Source organism: Epinephelus lanceolatus, chromosome 6 (genome assembly GCF_041903045.1).
Source record: "Epinephelus lanceolatus isolate andai-2023 chromosome 6, ASM4190304v1, whole genome shotgun sequence".
NCBI classification, from domain to species: domain Eukaryota; kingdom Metazoa; phylum Chordata; class Actinopteri; order Perciformes; family Serranidae; genus Epinephelus; species Epinephelus lanceolatus.
In genome coordinates, this window is record NC_135739.1 from 27,262,396 (window position 1) to 27,281,664 (window position 19,269).

Genomic DNA, 19,269 nt, shown 5'->3' on the forward strand with positions numbered 1-19,269 from the left:
AGGATGAGCCAGAAACTTACAGCATAGATTTCATCATAAAACCTCATGGTGCCATCAGATCTTACCCTAAAACTTTTATCACCTTACTTGAAAGAAAGTTTCAGGAGTGGATCAAAGAGATTTTTTTTTTCTTTCAGAAAAGGTCTATTTTAAAGTGCTGCCACCATTATTAAAGTGGGAGGAGAGTGAGGTAGTCTGGTTATTTGAATTAAATTAGTCAAGTTAAATTGTACAACACAATTTTCATGTAACAGGTTGTATTAGGACCCATTTGCAGCACACAGGAAGCCAGGAACAGTTGTTAATGACGTTTAATAGCACCACTCAGCAGGCACAGGACAGGTAAACAGCACACAGGGCAGTTCTCTCTTCACAAAGTCTCTGATGGCCTGGCTGGTCTGGCAGGTCAAATCGGGCCGGGAAGCAGGTGAGTGGGCGGTGACATTAGCCCATAAGGCAGGAGACAAAGTCATGAAGGCCAAAGATCCGGAACCATGTAAACACACAGTCCAACCAGACAAGTCAGTAGGGTACAGGCAGAGGGTAGTAGGTCAGTACCCACAGGACGTGAACACAATGGCAAGTCTGGCCACATGGTAAAAATCTCTGGACCACAGGAAACAGTCACACTGTAGTAGTAGCAGCCACAAGCAAACACGAATCAAGGACGCAAACGCAGGGCTGATGGTCAGGGACAGAATGCTGATGCATTCACCGGAAATCAGACGAGGCAGGCAGGTCAGAGGCAGGCAGGGTTGGCAACAGGAAATCAATCTGGAACAAAGTGCTGGAGAGTCTTGCATGAATGGTGAAGAACAATCTGGCAACGAGTGTTTGTGAGGCTGGAGTATCTATACTGGCTGTGAGTGATGAGGAACAGGTGAACTGAGGAGCCTTGGTGATGTGGGCATGACTAATGCTGAGGTGCTGCAGGGTAAATGGAAAATTACTGAATGGGAGCTGGGTGACTGGGCACAGGTAAAGCCTGAGAAAGAACGTAGAACTTTTTTTTTGATAGTCACATTGCTGCATTTTAATACAGAAACGCTAAAAGAAATCCTGTAGATGGACTCATCATAAGCTAAATGTGACTAATTACAAGAAAATCACTTTTTTTTGCTCTCTCTGCAGCAAACTCAGTGGTAAAATCTGTGTAATATCTCAGATGCAATATCCTTTTATTGTTAAAATAGTATGGTATACCCTGGACCTCCACCCAGGAAGAAATAATGCTGTGCTCCATGTACCTCAGAGGTCAAAGCTGGGAATGATGCCACACCCGAGTTGTCTGCTTTTCAGCTCAAGTCAGAAAAATAAGATATTGTTAGCAATACTAGTTCAAGCCAGGTTAGCTGTTGTTAGCAATCTAATTGATCACAATGCATTATGCTGTATTTTGCACATGAAGTCCAAAAAGCAACATGTCCACAGGAGGACACAGGACAGGACTGTCTGTATGACCGTTTTAATGAGACACAAATCAGACAGAAGTGCTACAGGTTTCAGTAGTGTCGATGTGCAAAGCAGCCATCTTGAAATTTAGAGCCTGGGGTTGGTGAAGTTCCTCTGACTTCAAGGCATTCCAGTTGAAATTTCCAACTGGGATTTCCAAAATTCCATAGATGTTTTGTTTTTTTTTCATGTGACCTGTATTGTCACTAGACAGACACAAAATTAGCTTTAAAGTTTATTGGGTTAGGGCATCAGACTGCATTGTGAGGCTCTGTGCAGTTGCACCACTTGCAGCAGCCATGACTGAAGTCACAGCGGCCATTTGATTAAAGTTTTGTGTTTCTCTTTTGTCCCTGTCCACAGATGGCCTCAGCAACAGCAACCTATGGGCAGAAGGAGTCTTCGGACCAAAACTTTGACTATATGTTCAAGATCCTCATCATTGGCAACAGCAGTGTGGGCAAAACCTCCTTCTTGTTCCGCTACGCCGATGACTCCTTCACACCGGCCTTTGTCAGTACGGTGGGCATCGACTTCAAGGTGAAGACCATCTACAGGAACGACAAGAGGATCAAATTACAGATCTGGGTAAGAAATGTTAAGTTTCCTAGAGGGGGAGTTCATGAAACAGATAATTTACATGTATGTATGCGGTGAATTTCAGGCTGACGTTCAGTGAGTCCCATTGATTTTCTTCACTCAACCTTTTAACACAGATGACACAACCGGGTCTGCCTCTAGTATGACATATAACATATGAGTAGACTCACAAGTCAGTCTTTAGACGCTTTGCTTAACTAAAGACTGATGTCTTTCTCCCTGATTTTGTGTTTAGATGGGCGGATACAATTTCAGAGTTTAAAAAAACTCCCTACGTTGCAGAACCAATAGTAAATCTGCAGGGCGGTCCTTCGGTGGCTCGTAAAGATAGTCCTACTGCGTTAAAAGTTTTAAACAAAATCACTGTAAGTCCTTCATTTCCACAATTTTGTGGACTGAGCACACGTTTGATAAAATGGAGTTAAATCTATCGGCATCCATTTTCAAGCTGTCTGTGTTTTTGTTTCCTTGTGGACGAGAAAAGGGGGAGCGCACATTTCCAGGAGGGCGTGTCCTTTTAAAAAAATGTAAGAGCCGTTGCTTTGTTGCCGGCCATTTTCTCCGGTGTGTTAAACACACTTTAGAAAGGAGTGTCCCCAGACTATCAGAAGGCGGAGATCTCTGATTGTCTGGTGGTGAGACTAACATGTGAGCAGCATTTTCATATATGATCTTTGAGCTACATGTTTCCAACCTTGTTTACTGTGCTTCCACCATGTTTCAGGTCTATTTGTTTTTTCTGTCCTCTGTTCATTTCTGCACAGTTCCAGGATAGATTTGCTGAAGTTGTTAGAGGTTTTCTGCACTGTTATGGCTGCAAAGGCAGCACCTGTACAGACACAAAGTGGCCTCTTAATTCCCTGGGCATTGGTATGCATCAAACAAAATGCATGTTGTATAGCTGAACGTTTGAAAGCCCCTCTCCTTCACACCACACAACTATTTCTGTCACTTTTAATGAAAACGAGTAAAACATTATTGCAAGCCATTATTCACCAAAGCGTTTCACCCAGTTCAGAGCAGCTACAAACACTTTTGCATTTGGTGTTCACACGTTTCCAAAATCAGGATTAGAAGGTGAGCTAGACTCAGATGATGCTCTGTCCTCGAAATACTCATTTGAATCTCTAAAGCAACGCCTGAATGTTAGTCCTGTTTTTTACAATGTTTAATGATACAGCAAATAACATTTCATAAGATATTTCATAACAGGTTCAACAGAGCAGCAGGCTCTGTGAAACGCTGCCCTTTGGTGCAGTTTTATTACACAAACTGTCCTCAGATCACAGTAAACACACACATTTGCACGCAGTGTTGTCCTCTCTGCAGCCTGCTCATTCAGCTGACCCTCAGATGGGGTCGAATACAATAGAAGTAATAATGACCAAAACACAGTGAGTAACTCTGCTGTGCCTTTAGGAGGAAACAGGGCGGCGTTTGTTGCATTAGAAATGTGTTGTCTCCTGAGGACTCAGCAGTAAACACAATCATAGAGCAGAGTAAAGACAAGCTCCCCGAGGAACCAATCAAAGCATCATCTCCACCTTTACTACGCGGTCTGCTGCAAACAGAGCAGTGATGGTGAGCAGAGCCTCGTGTGTGTGTGTGTGTGTGTGTGTGTAGAGCTGTCGCTGTTGTCAGCCTTTGCCAGGTCTTGCCTCTGGTAAGGCAGACATGATCGGCCAATCAGAGCACGAGAAATAGATGACTGGGTGCTGCTCTCCCCTCCCCCACTACAACACATCTCACCCGAGTAGATATTAAACACACACACACACACACACATAAAATCCCCCCATCTCTCAGCTGAGAGTAAAAATGAAAATGGTTGGTCATGAGCTCAAAAGTCAACATACAGTATGTACACATTTATTTCACAGTGTGCAGTTAATCCCATTTATATAGATTAGCAGATGCACACTTATAGTGTGTGTCATACATATTATCTCACTTGAAACAGTAGCATTATTTCCATTAATTCAGTGTGTATTATGTTGAACAGTAAATGCCACAACGTTGGTGTTCTGTAGATCACACTGAAGGTTGCACACCCTCTTTTTTCAGATATTGGGCTGACTATATTATCAATAATTAATAAAGCCCAAATATTTAAAAACTGTATATTTTCCCTTTAATTTTAAAAATTTGATTTTTTTCTTTCTTGATTTTCTCAAGTATTCACAGCAAGTTTATGTCCAGCCTCTCACCTAATTAGACTAGTTAACTGGATTATATCTCCCTGCTGTAAAAAGAACACATTCATTTTTGCATACAAGCTGTTTGCCCATCTACAGTAAAATGTTCACAGTTTTAACTTTGCATCAGGGTTCATGGTGAACGAAAGATGAGTACTCCAATGTGTTCATTATGTAACACCACTCAGTGCTACCTACACGACTACACATTTTAGGTATAGAGCTGATACTCTCATCCTGAGTGGCCTGCAGCACACTGAGTGGATGAACAGGACATAAAGCAGCAGTACATTATAACCAGCAGTATGGAAATGTCAGAGCTGCAGCTCGCTACAATACATGTCACATAATATTCTGTAGTGTGACTGTGTGAATATGGACATTAATGAGCCCAAGAAAGGAACAGAAAAGCCAAGAGGTATATCTGTGTACAGCCTGTTGGTTTTTTTGCATTCTTAAAGGGGCAGTTCACCACAAAATCAAAAACACATATTTTTCCTCTTTCCTGTAGTGCTATTTATCAGTCTAGATTGTTTTGATGTGAGCTGCTGAGTGTTGGAGATATCGTCCCTAGAGATGTCTGCCTTCTCTCCATTATAATGAAACAAGATGGCATTCAGATTGTGGGGCTCAAAGCACCAAAAAGATACATTTGAAAAAAATCAACGGCAAAGTCTCTTTCCAGAAATCATGACCCAGCTACTCAAGATAATCCAGAATCCTTGGTGTGAGCAGTTTCATGTAGGAACAATGTTCTTGCTGCCAAATTACACCCACCAAACGTAGTTATTTGAAACACCTAGATGGTGCGGCTGAACTCAGGGTCAGGATGTTTTTGCTCTTGAATCACCACACACTCACCTGGGCGACACAGCTGGGGTTGCTCAGTCCTCGGCTTGTGTCCATGCAGCATGCTACACCATGGATCTGCCCTCTTGATCCACAGCCACCTTGAGGCTTTTTCTGCAGCCTCACTGATGTTTCTGATGGCTTTCCTCTCCTGCAACCCTCTGATGCCAAGAAACCTGAGTTCCTACTTCCACTGGCTCACAACGGGCCCTCCAACCACTCTTTCTGGGGCTCTAACAGCTCAAGGTATTTAGCGTTCTTTCGCTCATGGGGGTCCTCCATCACATCTTCCCAAGGGACTGTAAGTTCCAGAAGCACTACTTGCTTTGTGGAGTCAGATGATGACCAAATCTGGCCCTGGTGACATCCTTGCAATATGCTCCGGAAATTTAAGATGCCTCCCAAGGTCCATTTTCAGCTGCCAGTCACGAGCTGAGGCTAGCAGCCCAGTTGAGACCTTACGCTCTGCCCGAGGTTTCTCCCCTGCTCTGACAAAGGCAATGTTGTGGCTTGCTGGGAGCTGATGTTACCTCTGCTGGATGTCCGCCACTGCCTTCAGCACCTGGTCATGGCACCAGGAGTACCTCCCCTCTCCCAGGGCTTTAGGCCAGCAGCTCACAATGTGCTCTGGGGAACCTCTTGCTGGGCACAGTGGACATGCTTGGGTTTTTGCTAGCGCCCAGCAATGCAAGTTGGACGAGCTTGGGAGTTCACCGTACACTGACTGGATCAGAAATGAATAACTGCACAGAAGGAAGTGTGCATCTACTGCTAGCTAACTTAGCACCACTGAGCTAGCTAATGTTAGAGCTCAGCCAAGGAGGACACCATTAACGTTTACATCTTGCACTGTTAAAAGCACCAACCTGTTGTCCATGAGTAGATGCACGCTTCCTTCTGCGCAGTGACACAGTTGGGAAGTATAATTTAGTCGGAGGAAAATAGTTCCTACATAAAACTGCTCACACACATCAAAACAATCTAGACTGATAAATAGCACTACAGGAAAGAGGAAAAACGTGGATTTTTTTGTTTGGGGTGAACTGTCCCTTTAAGCAGTGTATGAACAGTTGATAAATGGTTTGTGATACACTAGTTGTAGTTGTAAGCAGTTTGTGAATACTCATAAGTAACGAGGTATACCAAAAAGCTGTCCGCTCACAGTAGCGGCAGTGATTGCAGCTGGTTCCATGTCAGTCTCAGTCTGTTGCTCCGCTGATCTCCACACTGACAGAAGAGAGATGCTGTTGGACCAGGAGCTGCTTGGCTGGGTATCAGAAACACTGGGCTCTGGTTCTCTGAGCATTCATTAGGGCTTAGCACTGACATCCAATCTCACCTGGGTTTGGGGCCAAGCACAGAGAGAGCGAGGGAGAGAGAGGCCGGATCACTGTTTGATAAAACCTGCAACAAAAATAAAGGTGATGAAGATTTTATAAACCATCAGAGGCCCTTTAATACGCTGGCTGTACTGGAGCACCTGTGAATTATGGGTCAGTGTGACATGTTGAATGTTCAGGCTTTCTTAAGGCTCAAGTATTCTGAAATCATTACAGAGAACCCAAAGTTGTTTTTTGGCCTTAAATTTGTGAATAATTTCTCAAATAAGTTCCTGAATCTTTGCACTGTGTCTACACATCTCATAAAACACTTTTTGTGTTTTGTTTTGTTGTTTGTTTGTTAAAATCGGGTATGTAAATCTTGCAGGACACAAGATTGGTGAACATGACTCTAGCTATGAGAGAGTGGTGTGTCATAAACCGATCAAGGATTGTGTCTTTAAATACAAAACCAGGTAGCATTAAAAAGGATTCGACAGCTTGTGAATTTGGCCTGAAATTCTGCACCATACAGATTCTACTTCATCATTTGGCGAGCCAGATTCATTAGGTTAAAGCACTAGATTTGAAAATGTTGGCTTGTATTAATTTGCTGATGCACCAAAGCTTTGAGTGCAGGACAAAAGTTTCTCCTAATTTCTCTTCTGCAGTCGTCAGCAGTGTGGGCGGTGTTTCTCTTTCATAGCATCGATGAAGTAACTTATTACACTGAAATAACACTGAGCTGCTGGCTGTTTCGTGTGTTGTGGTGGCTATTAAAAGTGTTTCATTGTAATGTTAGACATATAAATCGAAGAGTTAAACACTATCTGGCTCTTGGGTATTTGCCAGTTGGGTTAGACCATCTCTAATTAGATTGCTGCACTATGACAATATTATCCTGCTGTATAATACCAGTTAATTATCATAACCTGAAGCCTGAAAAAAATCTGGGTCTTTTTATTTAAGCTTAGACATGTATAAAAATGACATGGGGTGAAAAAGCTGGCAGACCGGCAGTGAATTTCAGTATGCCTACTACTCATGTCAGAATAACAGAGGCTTATCAATGAGCCAATAGTCGTGTGTCCGTCAACGTAGCGTAACGTTTAACTCACATGACTGATCAGCTGTTTCTGCTTCCACAGTGCTTTTTGTTTTGATTTCTCAATATTTCTGTTACGTTATGGTTTACGGGAGGACCCAAAAAGCAAGGTTTGAAAAAAAATGAAAAATGAAAACCAACCAGGAAAAACACGGTGAATAGGGATGAGCACAGGAGTAACGCAGGGATGAATGCAGGATGACCAACAGGATGAATGCAGGAGAAACACAGACATACGGACAAAGACCAAAGGGAAACACAGGTATTTATCCACAGAAAACTAATCACAAGAACGAGACACAGCTGGAGTAGGAAGACATGGGCAAAAGGAGGGAAATGGCTAACAACAAGGGTGGAGCAAACAAAACTAATAGAGAACAGGTGTGAAGAGAAGACTCTGGGAACAGGGAAGGACTAACGAGACTGAAGGAAGACAGGTGTGGTAGAAAACAGGCTGGAAAACACACAAAGACAGGAAGTAAAACCTGACAGGACACATGAGGAGAGAATCTACAAAATAAAACAGGAAGCAGATTAAACATGATTGAATAACATGAAACAAGGAACACAAACAGAAAACTCATAAACAAAGTCCACAGGACAACAGAATATGAACAAAAACCTAGGATCATGACAGTTTCCTATTATTGAGCTTGATTCTGATGTTTTAATTTGATACTGTGTGTGTTGACAGTCTGAAAAATAGACTTTAAAAACCCTTATGTTTCTGCTCAGCCTATTTTGTCTTTTTGTTGTCTTTGAGGTTTTGACTAACAGAATAAGTGATGATATTGTTGTTGCAGAGTGTTTGCAGGTCTTGTGCCAAATGTCTGACATGTGAGAAATAAGGAAAAAAAGATCCATTAGACTAAAAGTTTATCCTCCCCCTAATCAGTCAGAAGTCATTGTGAAATTGATTCTTTAAGATTTTAATTAAAACTAACTGCTGGTGTTGTTTGTTTTTGATTTTTGTCCAGGACACGGCGGGTCAGGAGCGCTACCGCACCATCACCACGGCCTACTACCGAGGAGCCATGGGTTTCATCCTCATGTATGACATCACTAACGAGGAGTCCTTCAGCGCCGTCCAGGACTGGTGTGTGATTAGCTTGTTGGTGTGTGTGTGTGTCACATGACTGGAGTGTAAACTGACACCGTGGAGTTTTGCCTGTGAGAGGGAGTGCTGTGTGGAGGATGGATCAAGTGCTATTGAGATAACTGGCGTGGAAACAGATGCAGAGATACACTGATGAACAGAGCACATGATCAGGTTCAAGTTTCTGCATGTGTTGTTTTAACGGTGCAGAGCATCAAATTTTGTCTCCTACTGGGACTTTGGCTTGTTGTGTCTTCTCATTTGTCCTTAAAGAAAAAGTCCAGAGGTTTTTAAAGCTCATCTTAATTTCACTGTGAACTGCTCTACTACAGTATGTCAAAGTCTTTTATTTTAATGCCACTTTCATCCTTTTTCTTTTCATCATACTAAGAGCAGCTCTTGCTTTCCATCTACAGTCTACTTATAATTTAAGAGGATGAAACAAAAAACCTGGTCATGGTGGGAAGTGAAACTCTAATAACACTCACTAGTCCATACCCATTGAGTACAGCATACCATACCATGACTTAGTCATACCAAAAATTAGGGAAAAAAACAGACATTGGGCCACAGGGGGAGCCGCAGCGATCGGTCGCATTTTAGCCATTTTTAAGCATTTTTCTGTTGTTATAACGCCACCCAGTTGCCAATTAGAGTTAAATATCTACAGTCACCTTGAGGCGTCCTGTTCTACATATCTACCAAGTTTAGTAAAAATCGATATGGCGGTTAGGCCTAGATAAGAAATTAGCTCTCTAGCGCCCCCCATTTTGTTTGATTGGGTCAATAATGGAGGGGTCCCCTCAGATTATGTGTGGTCATATGCCTACAAAGTTGCGTGGTGATCGGTGAAACCCTTGAGATGTTATACACCTTTATGTGATGAGCCACGCCCTCCGCAATATTCATTGCCTTATAGAAGCTCAGTTTTAGTAAGTTTTCCAACTTTTGCCAAGAGGGAACTTTAGATATTGGTCCCTAGATTATGTTCACAGAGTTTCATGCAGATCGGTCAAACTTCCTAGGAAGAGATCCAAAAGTGTTTTTCCAAAAATTCAAAATGGTGGAAAATCTATATAACCGGAAGTTATGGGTTCTTGAGGGAAATTTGTTCCTCATGAGGAGAGGCATCTCTGTGCAAAGTTTCATGTCTCTACGACATACGGGGCATGAGATATGCCCATTCAAAGTTTGCAATTTCAATGGGTTGCTATAGCGCCCCCCTTTGGCCAATTGATGTAATATTGCTTCATTCACATCCTCCCATGATCCTCTACCACTGTGCCAAATTTCACATGGATTGACCAAGTCAGTGAGGAGAAAAACGTGGAACAGACACACAGACAGACAGACAGAGTTATTGTCATTATATAGTAAGATAGTGTATAAGGGTCAGAGGAAAAGCTTGTCTTGATCATGTTTACTGTTGAGATGTGGCTGAGCTGGACTCCTGGCCAATCAATGTACAGAGAGGTCGAAGGAGTTACGGATGGGGTTACAGGTGCAAGGATTTATTGATTCATTAGTTAGTTGTCAACTATTATATAATTTTCTAAAAAAAAAAAAAAAAGTCAAAATGCTAAGATTCCAGCTCCCTAAATGTAAATATTTTCTAGTTTCTTTGCTCCTATATGACAGTAAAGTGAATATCTTTGGGTTGAGGACAAAACAAGACATTTGAGGACGCCATTTTGGGCTTAAGGAAACCCTGATTGACATTTTTTTTAGTATTTTCTGACATTTTATAGACCAAACAAATAATAACCTGATCAAGAAAGTAATTGTTAGTCACAGCCCGAGGGTTAAGTATGCAATATTTCAACAAATATTCTTGTGCTTTGGAATTTCTGAGGACATACCCGAGAAACAGATTTTCATTCTTGTAACAAAACATTTCGTATACAGTCTGATTTTTTCAGCTGTGACTGAAACATCAAGTTTTCTTCTAACACTGTACCAAATTGTGCCAAAATAATAATGCAATAACATTTCCTTGCTGTCAATTTCTAATCTTGTAGCTCTGTTCAGTCGCTGTGATCCAGAACTTGGTTTGAAGACTGGATGTAGCTTTTTTACTGTACACGTTGATTAGAAAACACGTGAGAGGAACAACTGGTACTTTGGGTCACGTTCAGCCTGCATGCAGTGTGTTCACCGTCTCTGACTGCTGGCTGTGTTGGTTCCCAGGTCGACTCAGATTAAGACGTACTCGTGGGACAATGCCCAGGTGCTGCTGGTTGGGAACAAGTGTGACATGGAGGACGAGCGAGTGGTGGGCGGAGATAGAGGCCGGCAGCTGTCTGAGCACCTCGGTGAGTTTGTGGTGCACACAAACACAAATACACACTTTCTATCTGTGACTCATTGTTAGGTAAACTGACCTGAACTGAACTGACAGGCAGGAAGTTTGGTCTGTTTGTGTAGCTGGATGAAAAGTCAGGGGATCAAAACATCTATCTTATAAGCTATCAGGATATTTCACTGTGCACTGACCAAGAGAACAAGCTGCTACGTTTACATTTTACCATTTTATGGAGTTACACAAATGACCACATCCTCAGTAAACCTCTTACCCTCTTCCACATCCTGTTTCCTCTCCAGGTTTTGAGTTCTTTGAGGCAAGCGCCAAGGACAACATCAACGTGAAGCAGACCTTTGAGCGCCTGGTCGACATCATCTGTGAAAAGATGTCCGAGAGCCTGGACGCTGGAGATCCCGCCGTCACAGGGGCCAAACAGGGGCCCCAGCTGACAGAGCAGCCCGCTCCTCCTCACCAGGACTGTGCATGTTAAAGCTGACTACTCCCCCCAAACCCCTTTTCCTCCCTCCTCCTCCTTGTCGTCCTTCAGCCTCGGGCCTCGAGCCTCGAGCCTCGAGCCTCGAGCCTCGAGCCTCGGGTCAAATCCTCCCATCACCCTCTTTGCTCATTTTCCTGCTTCTTTCTGTAACCTAGCAAGGATCATTTGCCTAGGGGCGCAAGAACCAGGTTGAAAAGTGTCTGAAACACTTGGAGATGCTAGTGGATCAGTGCTAGAGGTGTGTTTGTGTCTGGTTCCTCCTAATAAAAGAGCTAGAAAGTGTTTCTTTGATCAGTGTGGGAGTTGGTCTGATGCCAAAGCAAGTTTAATCAAACCAGTGTTTCAGACTCTTTACAAACCAGGTTCTTGAAGGTCTTCAAGCCATCTTCCGTTGTCTCCCTGTTCCTCAGTGTGGTTTTACAAGAAGGATTTGACGGCATCCGTCCTCAGAGTGCCATTTAAATCCTTCCGATGTTTACAGTACTTTGTTTCATGTCAGTCAGATGTCTTGAATAGATGTCAGCCTCGGATTTGGTGACCGAGAAAGTCACAGTGGAGTGAGTGTGGGAGGGATGATCCAGCTGAAATCTGCTCCATCCTGATGTGTTATGTTTCTTTTATGATTCTGGATGCACACAGAATCAAACTGTTTCATTTGTTGTCTCAGCTGCTATCTAAACATGGATATCGCAGGTTTGAGCAAGTGTTTTGTTTTCATTATTCATCCGAGCCTTTTCATTTGGCGTTTTTTTTTATTATGTTTTTGTATTCTGGTGCCGCATTTATTCTTTCAACACTGGGCGGGGGAAAATACGAACAAGATAGAGCTACGTAAAAAAAAATTGCAAAAAAAAAAAAAAATGAAGAGACACATTTTATTTAATTATATTTATTTCAAATGTACATATAAATGTTGTGCAATATATATAATATCTACAGGTATGCATTTCTTGAAATGAATTTGAAAAGGTATGAAGTTCTATGAGGATAGTAACAAATATAAGAGGTCTGTGTTGTTGGGTTTGTTTGGATGATGTGTGGAATTGTTTGCAGCCTCGGCAGCTCCTCCGTGAATCATTTCATTTCCCCGTCGGTTTGGTCTCACACCTCCTTTCAGAGACATCAGAAATTCAAACGTCCTGCTTGTGACCCTTGAAAAATTACTGATACATTTATCATCCTTCAAATTCACCGAGTGTGATTCCTAGCACGACTGCTAGTAAACTGAAGCATTTTAAAATGGCTCTCAGATTAGAAGAAGGGGATTTGTGCTGCATCATAAATGTTGAATTAAGCCAGACAGCGACTGTAGTGAAGCTGAAATCAGGAGATTTTCAAAATGAAATAAAGATTGGAGCTGGACAAGGCTCAAATCTTTATTTGATTTCACTCCTGGTGAGCAGTAACACTGTAATTAGGGTTGATGCTTCTTGTCCCAACAGCCTCAAGATGATTCCTACTGGTACTGATACAAAAAAAGGAAATTAAAGGATATCTAAAAATCGAAAAACAATGCTAAATGTGCAATTTCTTGACTCCAGTTGCAAACTTTTTGTTTTTTATCTCCCTGATATCTTTTTCAAGTCACAGCTACTTTATCAAGCATCAAAAGTTCCTGTAACATTTATCATTCAAACATTTCATCAGTCTCAAAAGCATGATGGAATTAGTTTAGAAGATGCAAACAATATTTTTTGTGGCATCATTTTGTGGTATTTTGCCTTTATCTGATAGTTTGACCCAGGAAGTGAAAGGAAAAATCACCATACAGCCAACACACAGCAGTATAGGGTTTCCTTGCTTCATAACAGACAGCTTGACAGTAAGCAGCTTTTTCAGAATCAGTATTACAGTGTCTGCATGTCTGTTTGTGTGTAACGTTACCTCCGATGCTCAGTCTTCAGGTGAAGTATGGACAGCACTGTTAAAAGTCAAACAAGCATCGAACAGCTGGAGGCTGAAATGCTCACAGACCTGGCTGCTGCTCAGTTTTCTAACACTAGAGATTGGTTCCAATGCTGTGTAACAACAAGGCTACACACCATCACCCACTCTGGGCGTGCATGATCCCCCCTACACCAGACACTCAGACCATGTTTGTACACTTGTTTTAATACAGTTTCTGCAGCTAAAGTTGGTTTGCCAGGTACTCCTTCTTTTCACCTCACCAAAGATTGCTGTAGAAGCAGCTCACTGTTTTTGCTGTAGGATGCCAGAACGAGCAGCATGTCTGAGTTTAAAACTGTAATAAAACAAGCGCTGAAGTGAACTCTGGTCATTTAGGGATAATTTTATGTCATGTTTCGTCAAGCAAAGTCATTATGATGGTTGGAATCATCGACCACCATGTGATTAAAGCAGATCAGATCCAGGAAAGTGTCTATTTTGAGTGTTAATCATTGCATTAGTTAAGTTTAGTCAAGTGTAGCATACCAACCTGAAATCACAGACGAGCTGTTAAAGTGTGAGAAAATGAGGCCCCAGTCAGTGTCCCACCAAAGTATTGATTACTATAAGAAAGGGAGTGATGATCACGACAAACCTGGGAGACGATCTCGACCCTGCGTATATTTTACTTCTTACTGGTTGTGACTGTTTCTTTTCCGGTAAAATCCAAACTTTTAAACTGTTCTCTCCTTTCTAATACGTCTTCCTCTCTATATAAACCAGATCTGTAAATACTGTACCTTCGAGTCATATATGTGGATTGTGTTGTATCGACTCAGGCTTGCAACAAAGAAAAAAAAAAGAGGAAAAAAATGACAGTAAAAACCTGAAAACCCCTAAAAGAGCCATGTTGTACTGTATCTGCATTCATTACTAGGCCTGCTTGTGAATGAATGTGTCACTCTGTTACAAAAGCAATACACACTACAGTATCTACACACACACACACACACAAAAAAAAGAAATGCCATCAAGCTTGGTAGAAGTTGCCGACTGTAGATCTTCTACTAGCACGCAGGAACATGTACTTTCTTTGGTCTCGTATCACTGCCTCGTCACTTCCTCCTCAGTTTGGGCCATTAAGGTGAGAGAATATGCTGTGGATGTTTTTATCTGTACTTTGTGGTAAAACAATAAAAAGTTACTAACAATCAGTTTATTCTTGTTTTTGAAGATTTGTGCCATCGAGGGTAAGATGGGTATCTGCTGTTTAGAATCCTCAAATTAACTGATGTTATAGATACACACTAACTGAGAAAAAACTTGTACTGCATCATAAATGTTTTAACTGCAGGTGGAAAACATTATTTATAAAAACTTAATGTTTTGGTGTCATGAAAGCTCAGAGTCACATAGGTTTAGCAGATTATTTGTCACGTTGATGGCAAATGTTTGGATGCATATTGTCCCAGCAGCCTCAAGATGTCACTGTTTCACTTTTCTTTGGCAATTCAAATTAATTCAATTTTATGCATAAAGCCTAATATCACAAATCACAGTTTGCCTCAGAGGGCTTCATAGCATACGACATCTCTCTGTCCTGACCTCACAGCAGATAAGGAAAAACTCCCCCAAAAAACCTCTGACAAGGGTAAAAATGGTAGAAACCTCACGAAGAGCAACTGAGGAGGGATCCTTCTTCCAGGATGACAGATGTGTAATAGATGTGTGTACAAAACAGATTAGGCAGGACCATGGCAGCAGCGCAACCGTTAAGTGATGCAGAAATATATTGTGCAGCAAGAAGCAGCTCTTCAGATTTGCTGCTTATAGTGAAAACACACCGCACACACACACACACACACACACACACACACACACACTCAGTGAGTACATAATTAATTAGTGCATAATGCCACAGATGGATTACTGAGCAGGCCTACAGGGCACAGGCCTAGGGGCCCAAAGTTTCACAGGCTCCCAGGCCTTTATTTGCAAAATGTCACTGAAATGAATGCATACTGACCGAGGAGACACAAAATTGCCTCTAAGTGACACAAAACGAAGTCAACAACACAACAAACCACAAAGAGATGGAGACAAGGAGACACAAAACCACCACAAAGTATGTGTCTTGCCTCTATATATGAGAGGTGGTGGGGCCTTTTGCATACCTGTGCCCAGGGGCATAATCCACCCATGCACTGGGCTCCTGACATCAACTATCCAGGTGAATGTGAAAACTATGATCCACTATTGCTCATGTGTTACATTAGAATTTCCGCAAAAATGACTTTCATATCAGCAAAGAATACAAGCCCAGGGCGAGATGAGACAAGTGGTGGTGGGCTGTTACTAGTTATGCTACATTCATTCATTTTCTGTAAACGCTTATTCTGTTGGAGGTAACTGGGAGGATGGAGCCTATCCCAGCTGATGTTGGGCAAGAGGCAGGGTACACCCTGGACAGGTCACCAGACTATCACAGGGCTGACACATAGAGACAGACAACCAGTCACACTCACATTCACACCTACAGTCAATTTAGAGTCACCAGTTAATCTGTATGTCTTTGGACTGTGGGAGGAAGCTGGAGTACCCGGAGAAAACGCTGACACAGGGAGAACAATCTCTGCATGGAAGAAAACCATCTATCCCTGCCTCAAAGTGACTGAGAACATGCTTCCTTCTGTCATACCTTTTGGTTTGAACCAGGAACCCTCTTACTGTGACGCCTCAGTGCTCACCACTGTACCACCATGCCGCCCACAGTTGTGCTACATTTTGTCAAAATCCCATCTGTCCCTGGCTCAAAGTGACTGACAGCATGCTTCCTTCTGTCATACCATATGACCTGACCTGTGGTGCAATAATTAGATCTTCACCCAGTACTGGAGATCAATCTGCCCAAAGCAGCATATCTCTCAGTCACATTCCTTTTGAAACACCTTTTCAGTCTTTTTTTTTTCTTTTAATTTAATGCCTCATTGTTATTTTTTTCTTTTTACCTGCATTCATCTGATAAAAAATGTTAATAAGGACCGAAATTAATTACTACTGCTAACATTACTATTACTCATACAATACCAATCTGCACTACAGGCTGTTCAACAATAATTGCAACATTTAATCATGTAATGTTTACGCTGGGTTAAAGTGTGGGAACAGATATGCTGTTTTGGGCATATTGATCTCTACCACTGGAGGAAGTCAGTCACTTTGAGGCAGGGAGAGATGGATTTGGACAAAATGTGGCATACCTAACAGCAGCAAAACAGCCCACTACCACTCATCTAACTTAATGGCTGGGCTCATATCCTTTGATATCAAAAACTGCCTAGATATATTCACCAAAATGTAATTTCAACCAGTATCACTGCAACATCATTTGCAATATCCCAACTAACCAACAGAGGGAGAAAGACACCAATATGATGATGTGATGCAGACATCTACACACACAGTCCCAATATCCTGTTATTACACAACACTGGCTTCACTTATTCAGTCTCCATCAGAGGAGCAACTATAGATGTATCTCTGATTAGAATAATGTAAATTAAGTGATCCAGGAAAAAATAACTTTCTATAATATTGTATTGACTAAGTTGTAGTTAGATATAGTCTCAGAATATTGTGTTGGTACTGCCATATAACAATATACAATATATTTCCTTACTGTCTTTTTTAATATTTTGTTACCTAATAAAACCATCACTGCAATATTTTTAATGTTATTCTTGAGAATAACTTGCAATGAAAGACATAACAAAATACTCAGGAAACCCAGTTAGTTGGACACATTCATGAGACAGTACACAGTCTGAAAATTAATGGTTACCACCACAAACAGCTGGTTTACTGCTGCACACACTGCCAACATGCACATAAATATGAGAGCTTCACCAAAATGGAGGAAACAGTGTTTATTGCCAAGCAGCATTTAATTCAGAACACAGCAGCATACAGCCAAACAACTGTAGGCTGGAGGTGACAGCAACAGTCAGTGCAACAAAAACATTACAACTCCTCACACTGAAACAAGAACACAGTGAAATAGGGACACAGTACAGTTCTTTAAAAAAAGATTAATACATGTGTTTGTAAAGAGCAAAGATTATAAACACTGATTAATTGCACCCTTTGACACCCAGCTGTGGGCAACATTCGAGTATGTAAACAACATGCAAATACAAATGGTAAATGTGAGTGTATATGCATTTTTTTTTATCTTACAGCCAATTCCTCATATATTAAGGATATATGTCATAAATGTTATATCACTGTAGAAATACTTTAAATATGTTTGGTCCAGGTTTGAGACTGTATATATTTAAAGCCAGTCTGTAAACATTTTTACAAGAAAAAAATATCTAGATATGTCCATTCTGTAATGAAGTTGAGCATATAGTCCCAATAAGTGCCTCTTTCTGTCATCATGGCCAATGTCCACTGAAAAGAACTGCAGTTTAATGCTGCTTTGTTCACCAGGACACATGTATACGAGGTAGAACAGGGTTTAATACATAGATTCATATTGCAGGCCAACGATCTTCAATTCGGCATTAATCCAATAAGCCAATTCGTGATTATTTATGTTTAAATCAAGTGATTGATACCAATGTGTGGTCTCAATTGGGCGGAGGCGACAAGGTGGATCATGTAAATTGCTTCACGAATGAAATGTCTAGCCGATAACATCAGAAGAGTCTCATCACACATTATCTTGAATTGTGTTCTACCATGTATTTTTACATATCACCGATGCTCAAAGCCATTTAAAAAGCCGATTTTTAATGTACAATCTGGCCTACATAGCCTGGCACCCTTCATTCTACTGGCAACAGCACACATCTGGGCTACGCTACATACAGAATAACCAACATTAAGTTTGTCCATGAAGCTTATATGCTGGTCAGTAGCCCCACTGCAGGTCAGCACCTCCGACTAGTGTACTTGTACTTCGTGTGGCAGCAGCTGGCAGCCGCTGTTAACATGGGTGAGGACTTTCTGTTTCAGCTGGGCCACCTGATCTCTGAGCAGGCTAGCCGTGGAGGCCAGATCCGTGTTGTGGCTTTTCAGAGATTTGACCTTGTCCTCCAGCCTGGAGATCCGCTCCAGCTTGCGCATCCGACACTTGGAGGCTGCAATCCGGTTCCTGAGCCTCTTCCTCTCGGCTTTCATGCGCTCCTGTGAGTCAATGTCGATGGGAGACAGCGGCGGGCTCTCCCCGAAGCTCTGAACGTCCGGGACCGTCTGAGGCTCCTCCTTCAGCGGCTGGACCCGAGACAGCTCCGGCTGCGGCGGGGTTGTCCCCAAATGATGCGACGGAGGAGGCGGGAAAGGGACCGTGTCTGTGGAGTAGTTGACAGTGGTTTCCAGTGGCCCGCTGCCGTAACTGTTCAAGTTCGTGTACACCGGTAGGTCCGGCTGAACGGTGACCGGGGCGATGTTAGCGCCCAGGTCCAGGCTGCTGTTCGTCTGCGCGGCTCCGCTCAGCTGGTTCTGCTTGTGTAAGTCCTCCAGCGCCTTCACGAAGCCCTCCGCGAATTCCTGCTCGTCTGTCACCGTCTTCGGGTAGAGGAACTGGGAGCTGGTCGGTGTCGTGGTGACCATTCCGTTGGACTGGATGATAAGCCTCTCTAGCTCCGGGGAGGCCAGTTTGAGCAGCCCGAGGTCCGGGGAGCTGAGGATGCTCTCGGCGTCGCGGAGATGCGGTTTGAGGTCTGCCTCGTCCGCCAGGCTCAAGTTAATATCCTTCTTCATCATTATTTCCGTGGACAAAATGACAAGTAGTTGTGCTCGGCCCTCCCTCACAGCGGCGCCCTACCCATAACCTCACAGAAACACACAGCAGCTACTGTTAAATATCTTGTACTGAACAAATATGTCTAACACTGAACAGAGACCGTTGACTGCCTTCTACTCTCGTAAAGGATCTCAGTGTACTGCACGCCCGCGCGCGCCG

The 19,269-nt window shown here is 42.4% G+C and overlaps 2 protein-coding genes and 1 long non-coding RNA gene across 4 annotated transcripts in view; 1 reads left to right on the forward strand and 2 right to left on the reverse strand.

Annotated features, from left to right (window-relative positions):
* rab3ab (RAB3A, member RAS oncogene family, b) overlaps window positions 1-12,924 on the forward strand; it is a 32,780-nt gene extending 19,856 nt beyond the window's left edge. The window contains exons 2-5 of the mRNA XM_033622285.2: window positions 1,816-2,040; window positions 8,498-8,616; window positions 10,804-10,928; window positions 11,218-12,924. Of these exons, the coding sequence (XP_033478176.1) occupies window positions 1,816-2,040; window positions 8,498-8,616; window positions 10,804-10,928; window positions 11,218-11,408 (660 nt within the window). The 3' untranslated portion in view covers window positions 11,409-12,924. The remainder of the gene's footprint in view (window positions 1-1,815; window positions 2,041-8,497; window positions 8,617-10,803; window positions 10,929-11,217) is intronic.
* On the reverse strand, window positions 1,865-7,815 carry LOC117254194 (uncharacterized). 2 transcript variants are annotated; one of them, XR_004501457.2, is made up of 4 exons: window positions 7,662-7,815; window positions 6,436-6,500; window positions 6,240-6,323; window positions 1,866-2,003 (listed from the first exon to the last, which is right to left on the reverse strand). It is a non-coding gene; the product is annotated as an uncharacterized LOC117254194 (long non-coding RNA). The 2 variants fall into 2 exon arrangements; XR_004501456.2 differs by lacking the exon at window positions 6,240-6,323 and having other exon boundaries at window positions 1,865-2,003.
* A 4,288-nt stretch (window positions 12,925-17,212) lies between the features above and the next one.
* Window positions 17,213-19,269, reverse strand: LOC117253464 (transcription factor JunD-like). The gene has a single exon (XM_033620938.2). The coding sequence runs from the start codon at window positions 19,068-19,070 to the stop codon at window positions 18,249-18,251; it is 822 nt and encodes a 273-aa protein (XP_033476829.1). The 5' UTR covers window positions 19,071-19,269; the 3' UTR covers window positions 17,213-18,248.

Bases quoted from the DNA above. Each gene is read 5' to 3' on its own strand.
- LOC117253464 (XM_033620938.2), bottom strand. From the start codon at position 19,070: ATGATGAAGAAGGATATTAACTTGAGCCTGGCGGACGAGGCAGACCTC.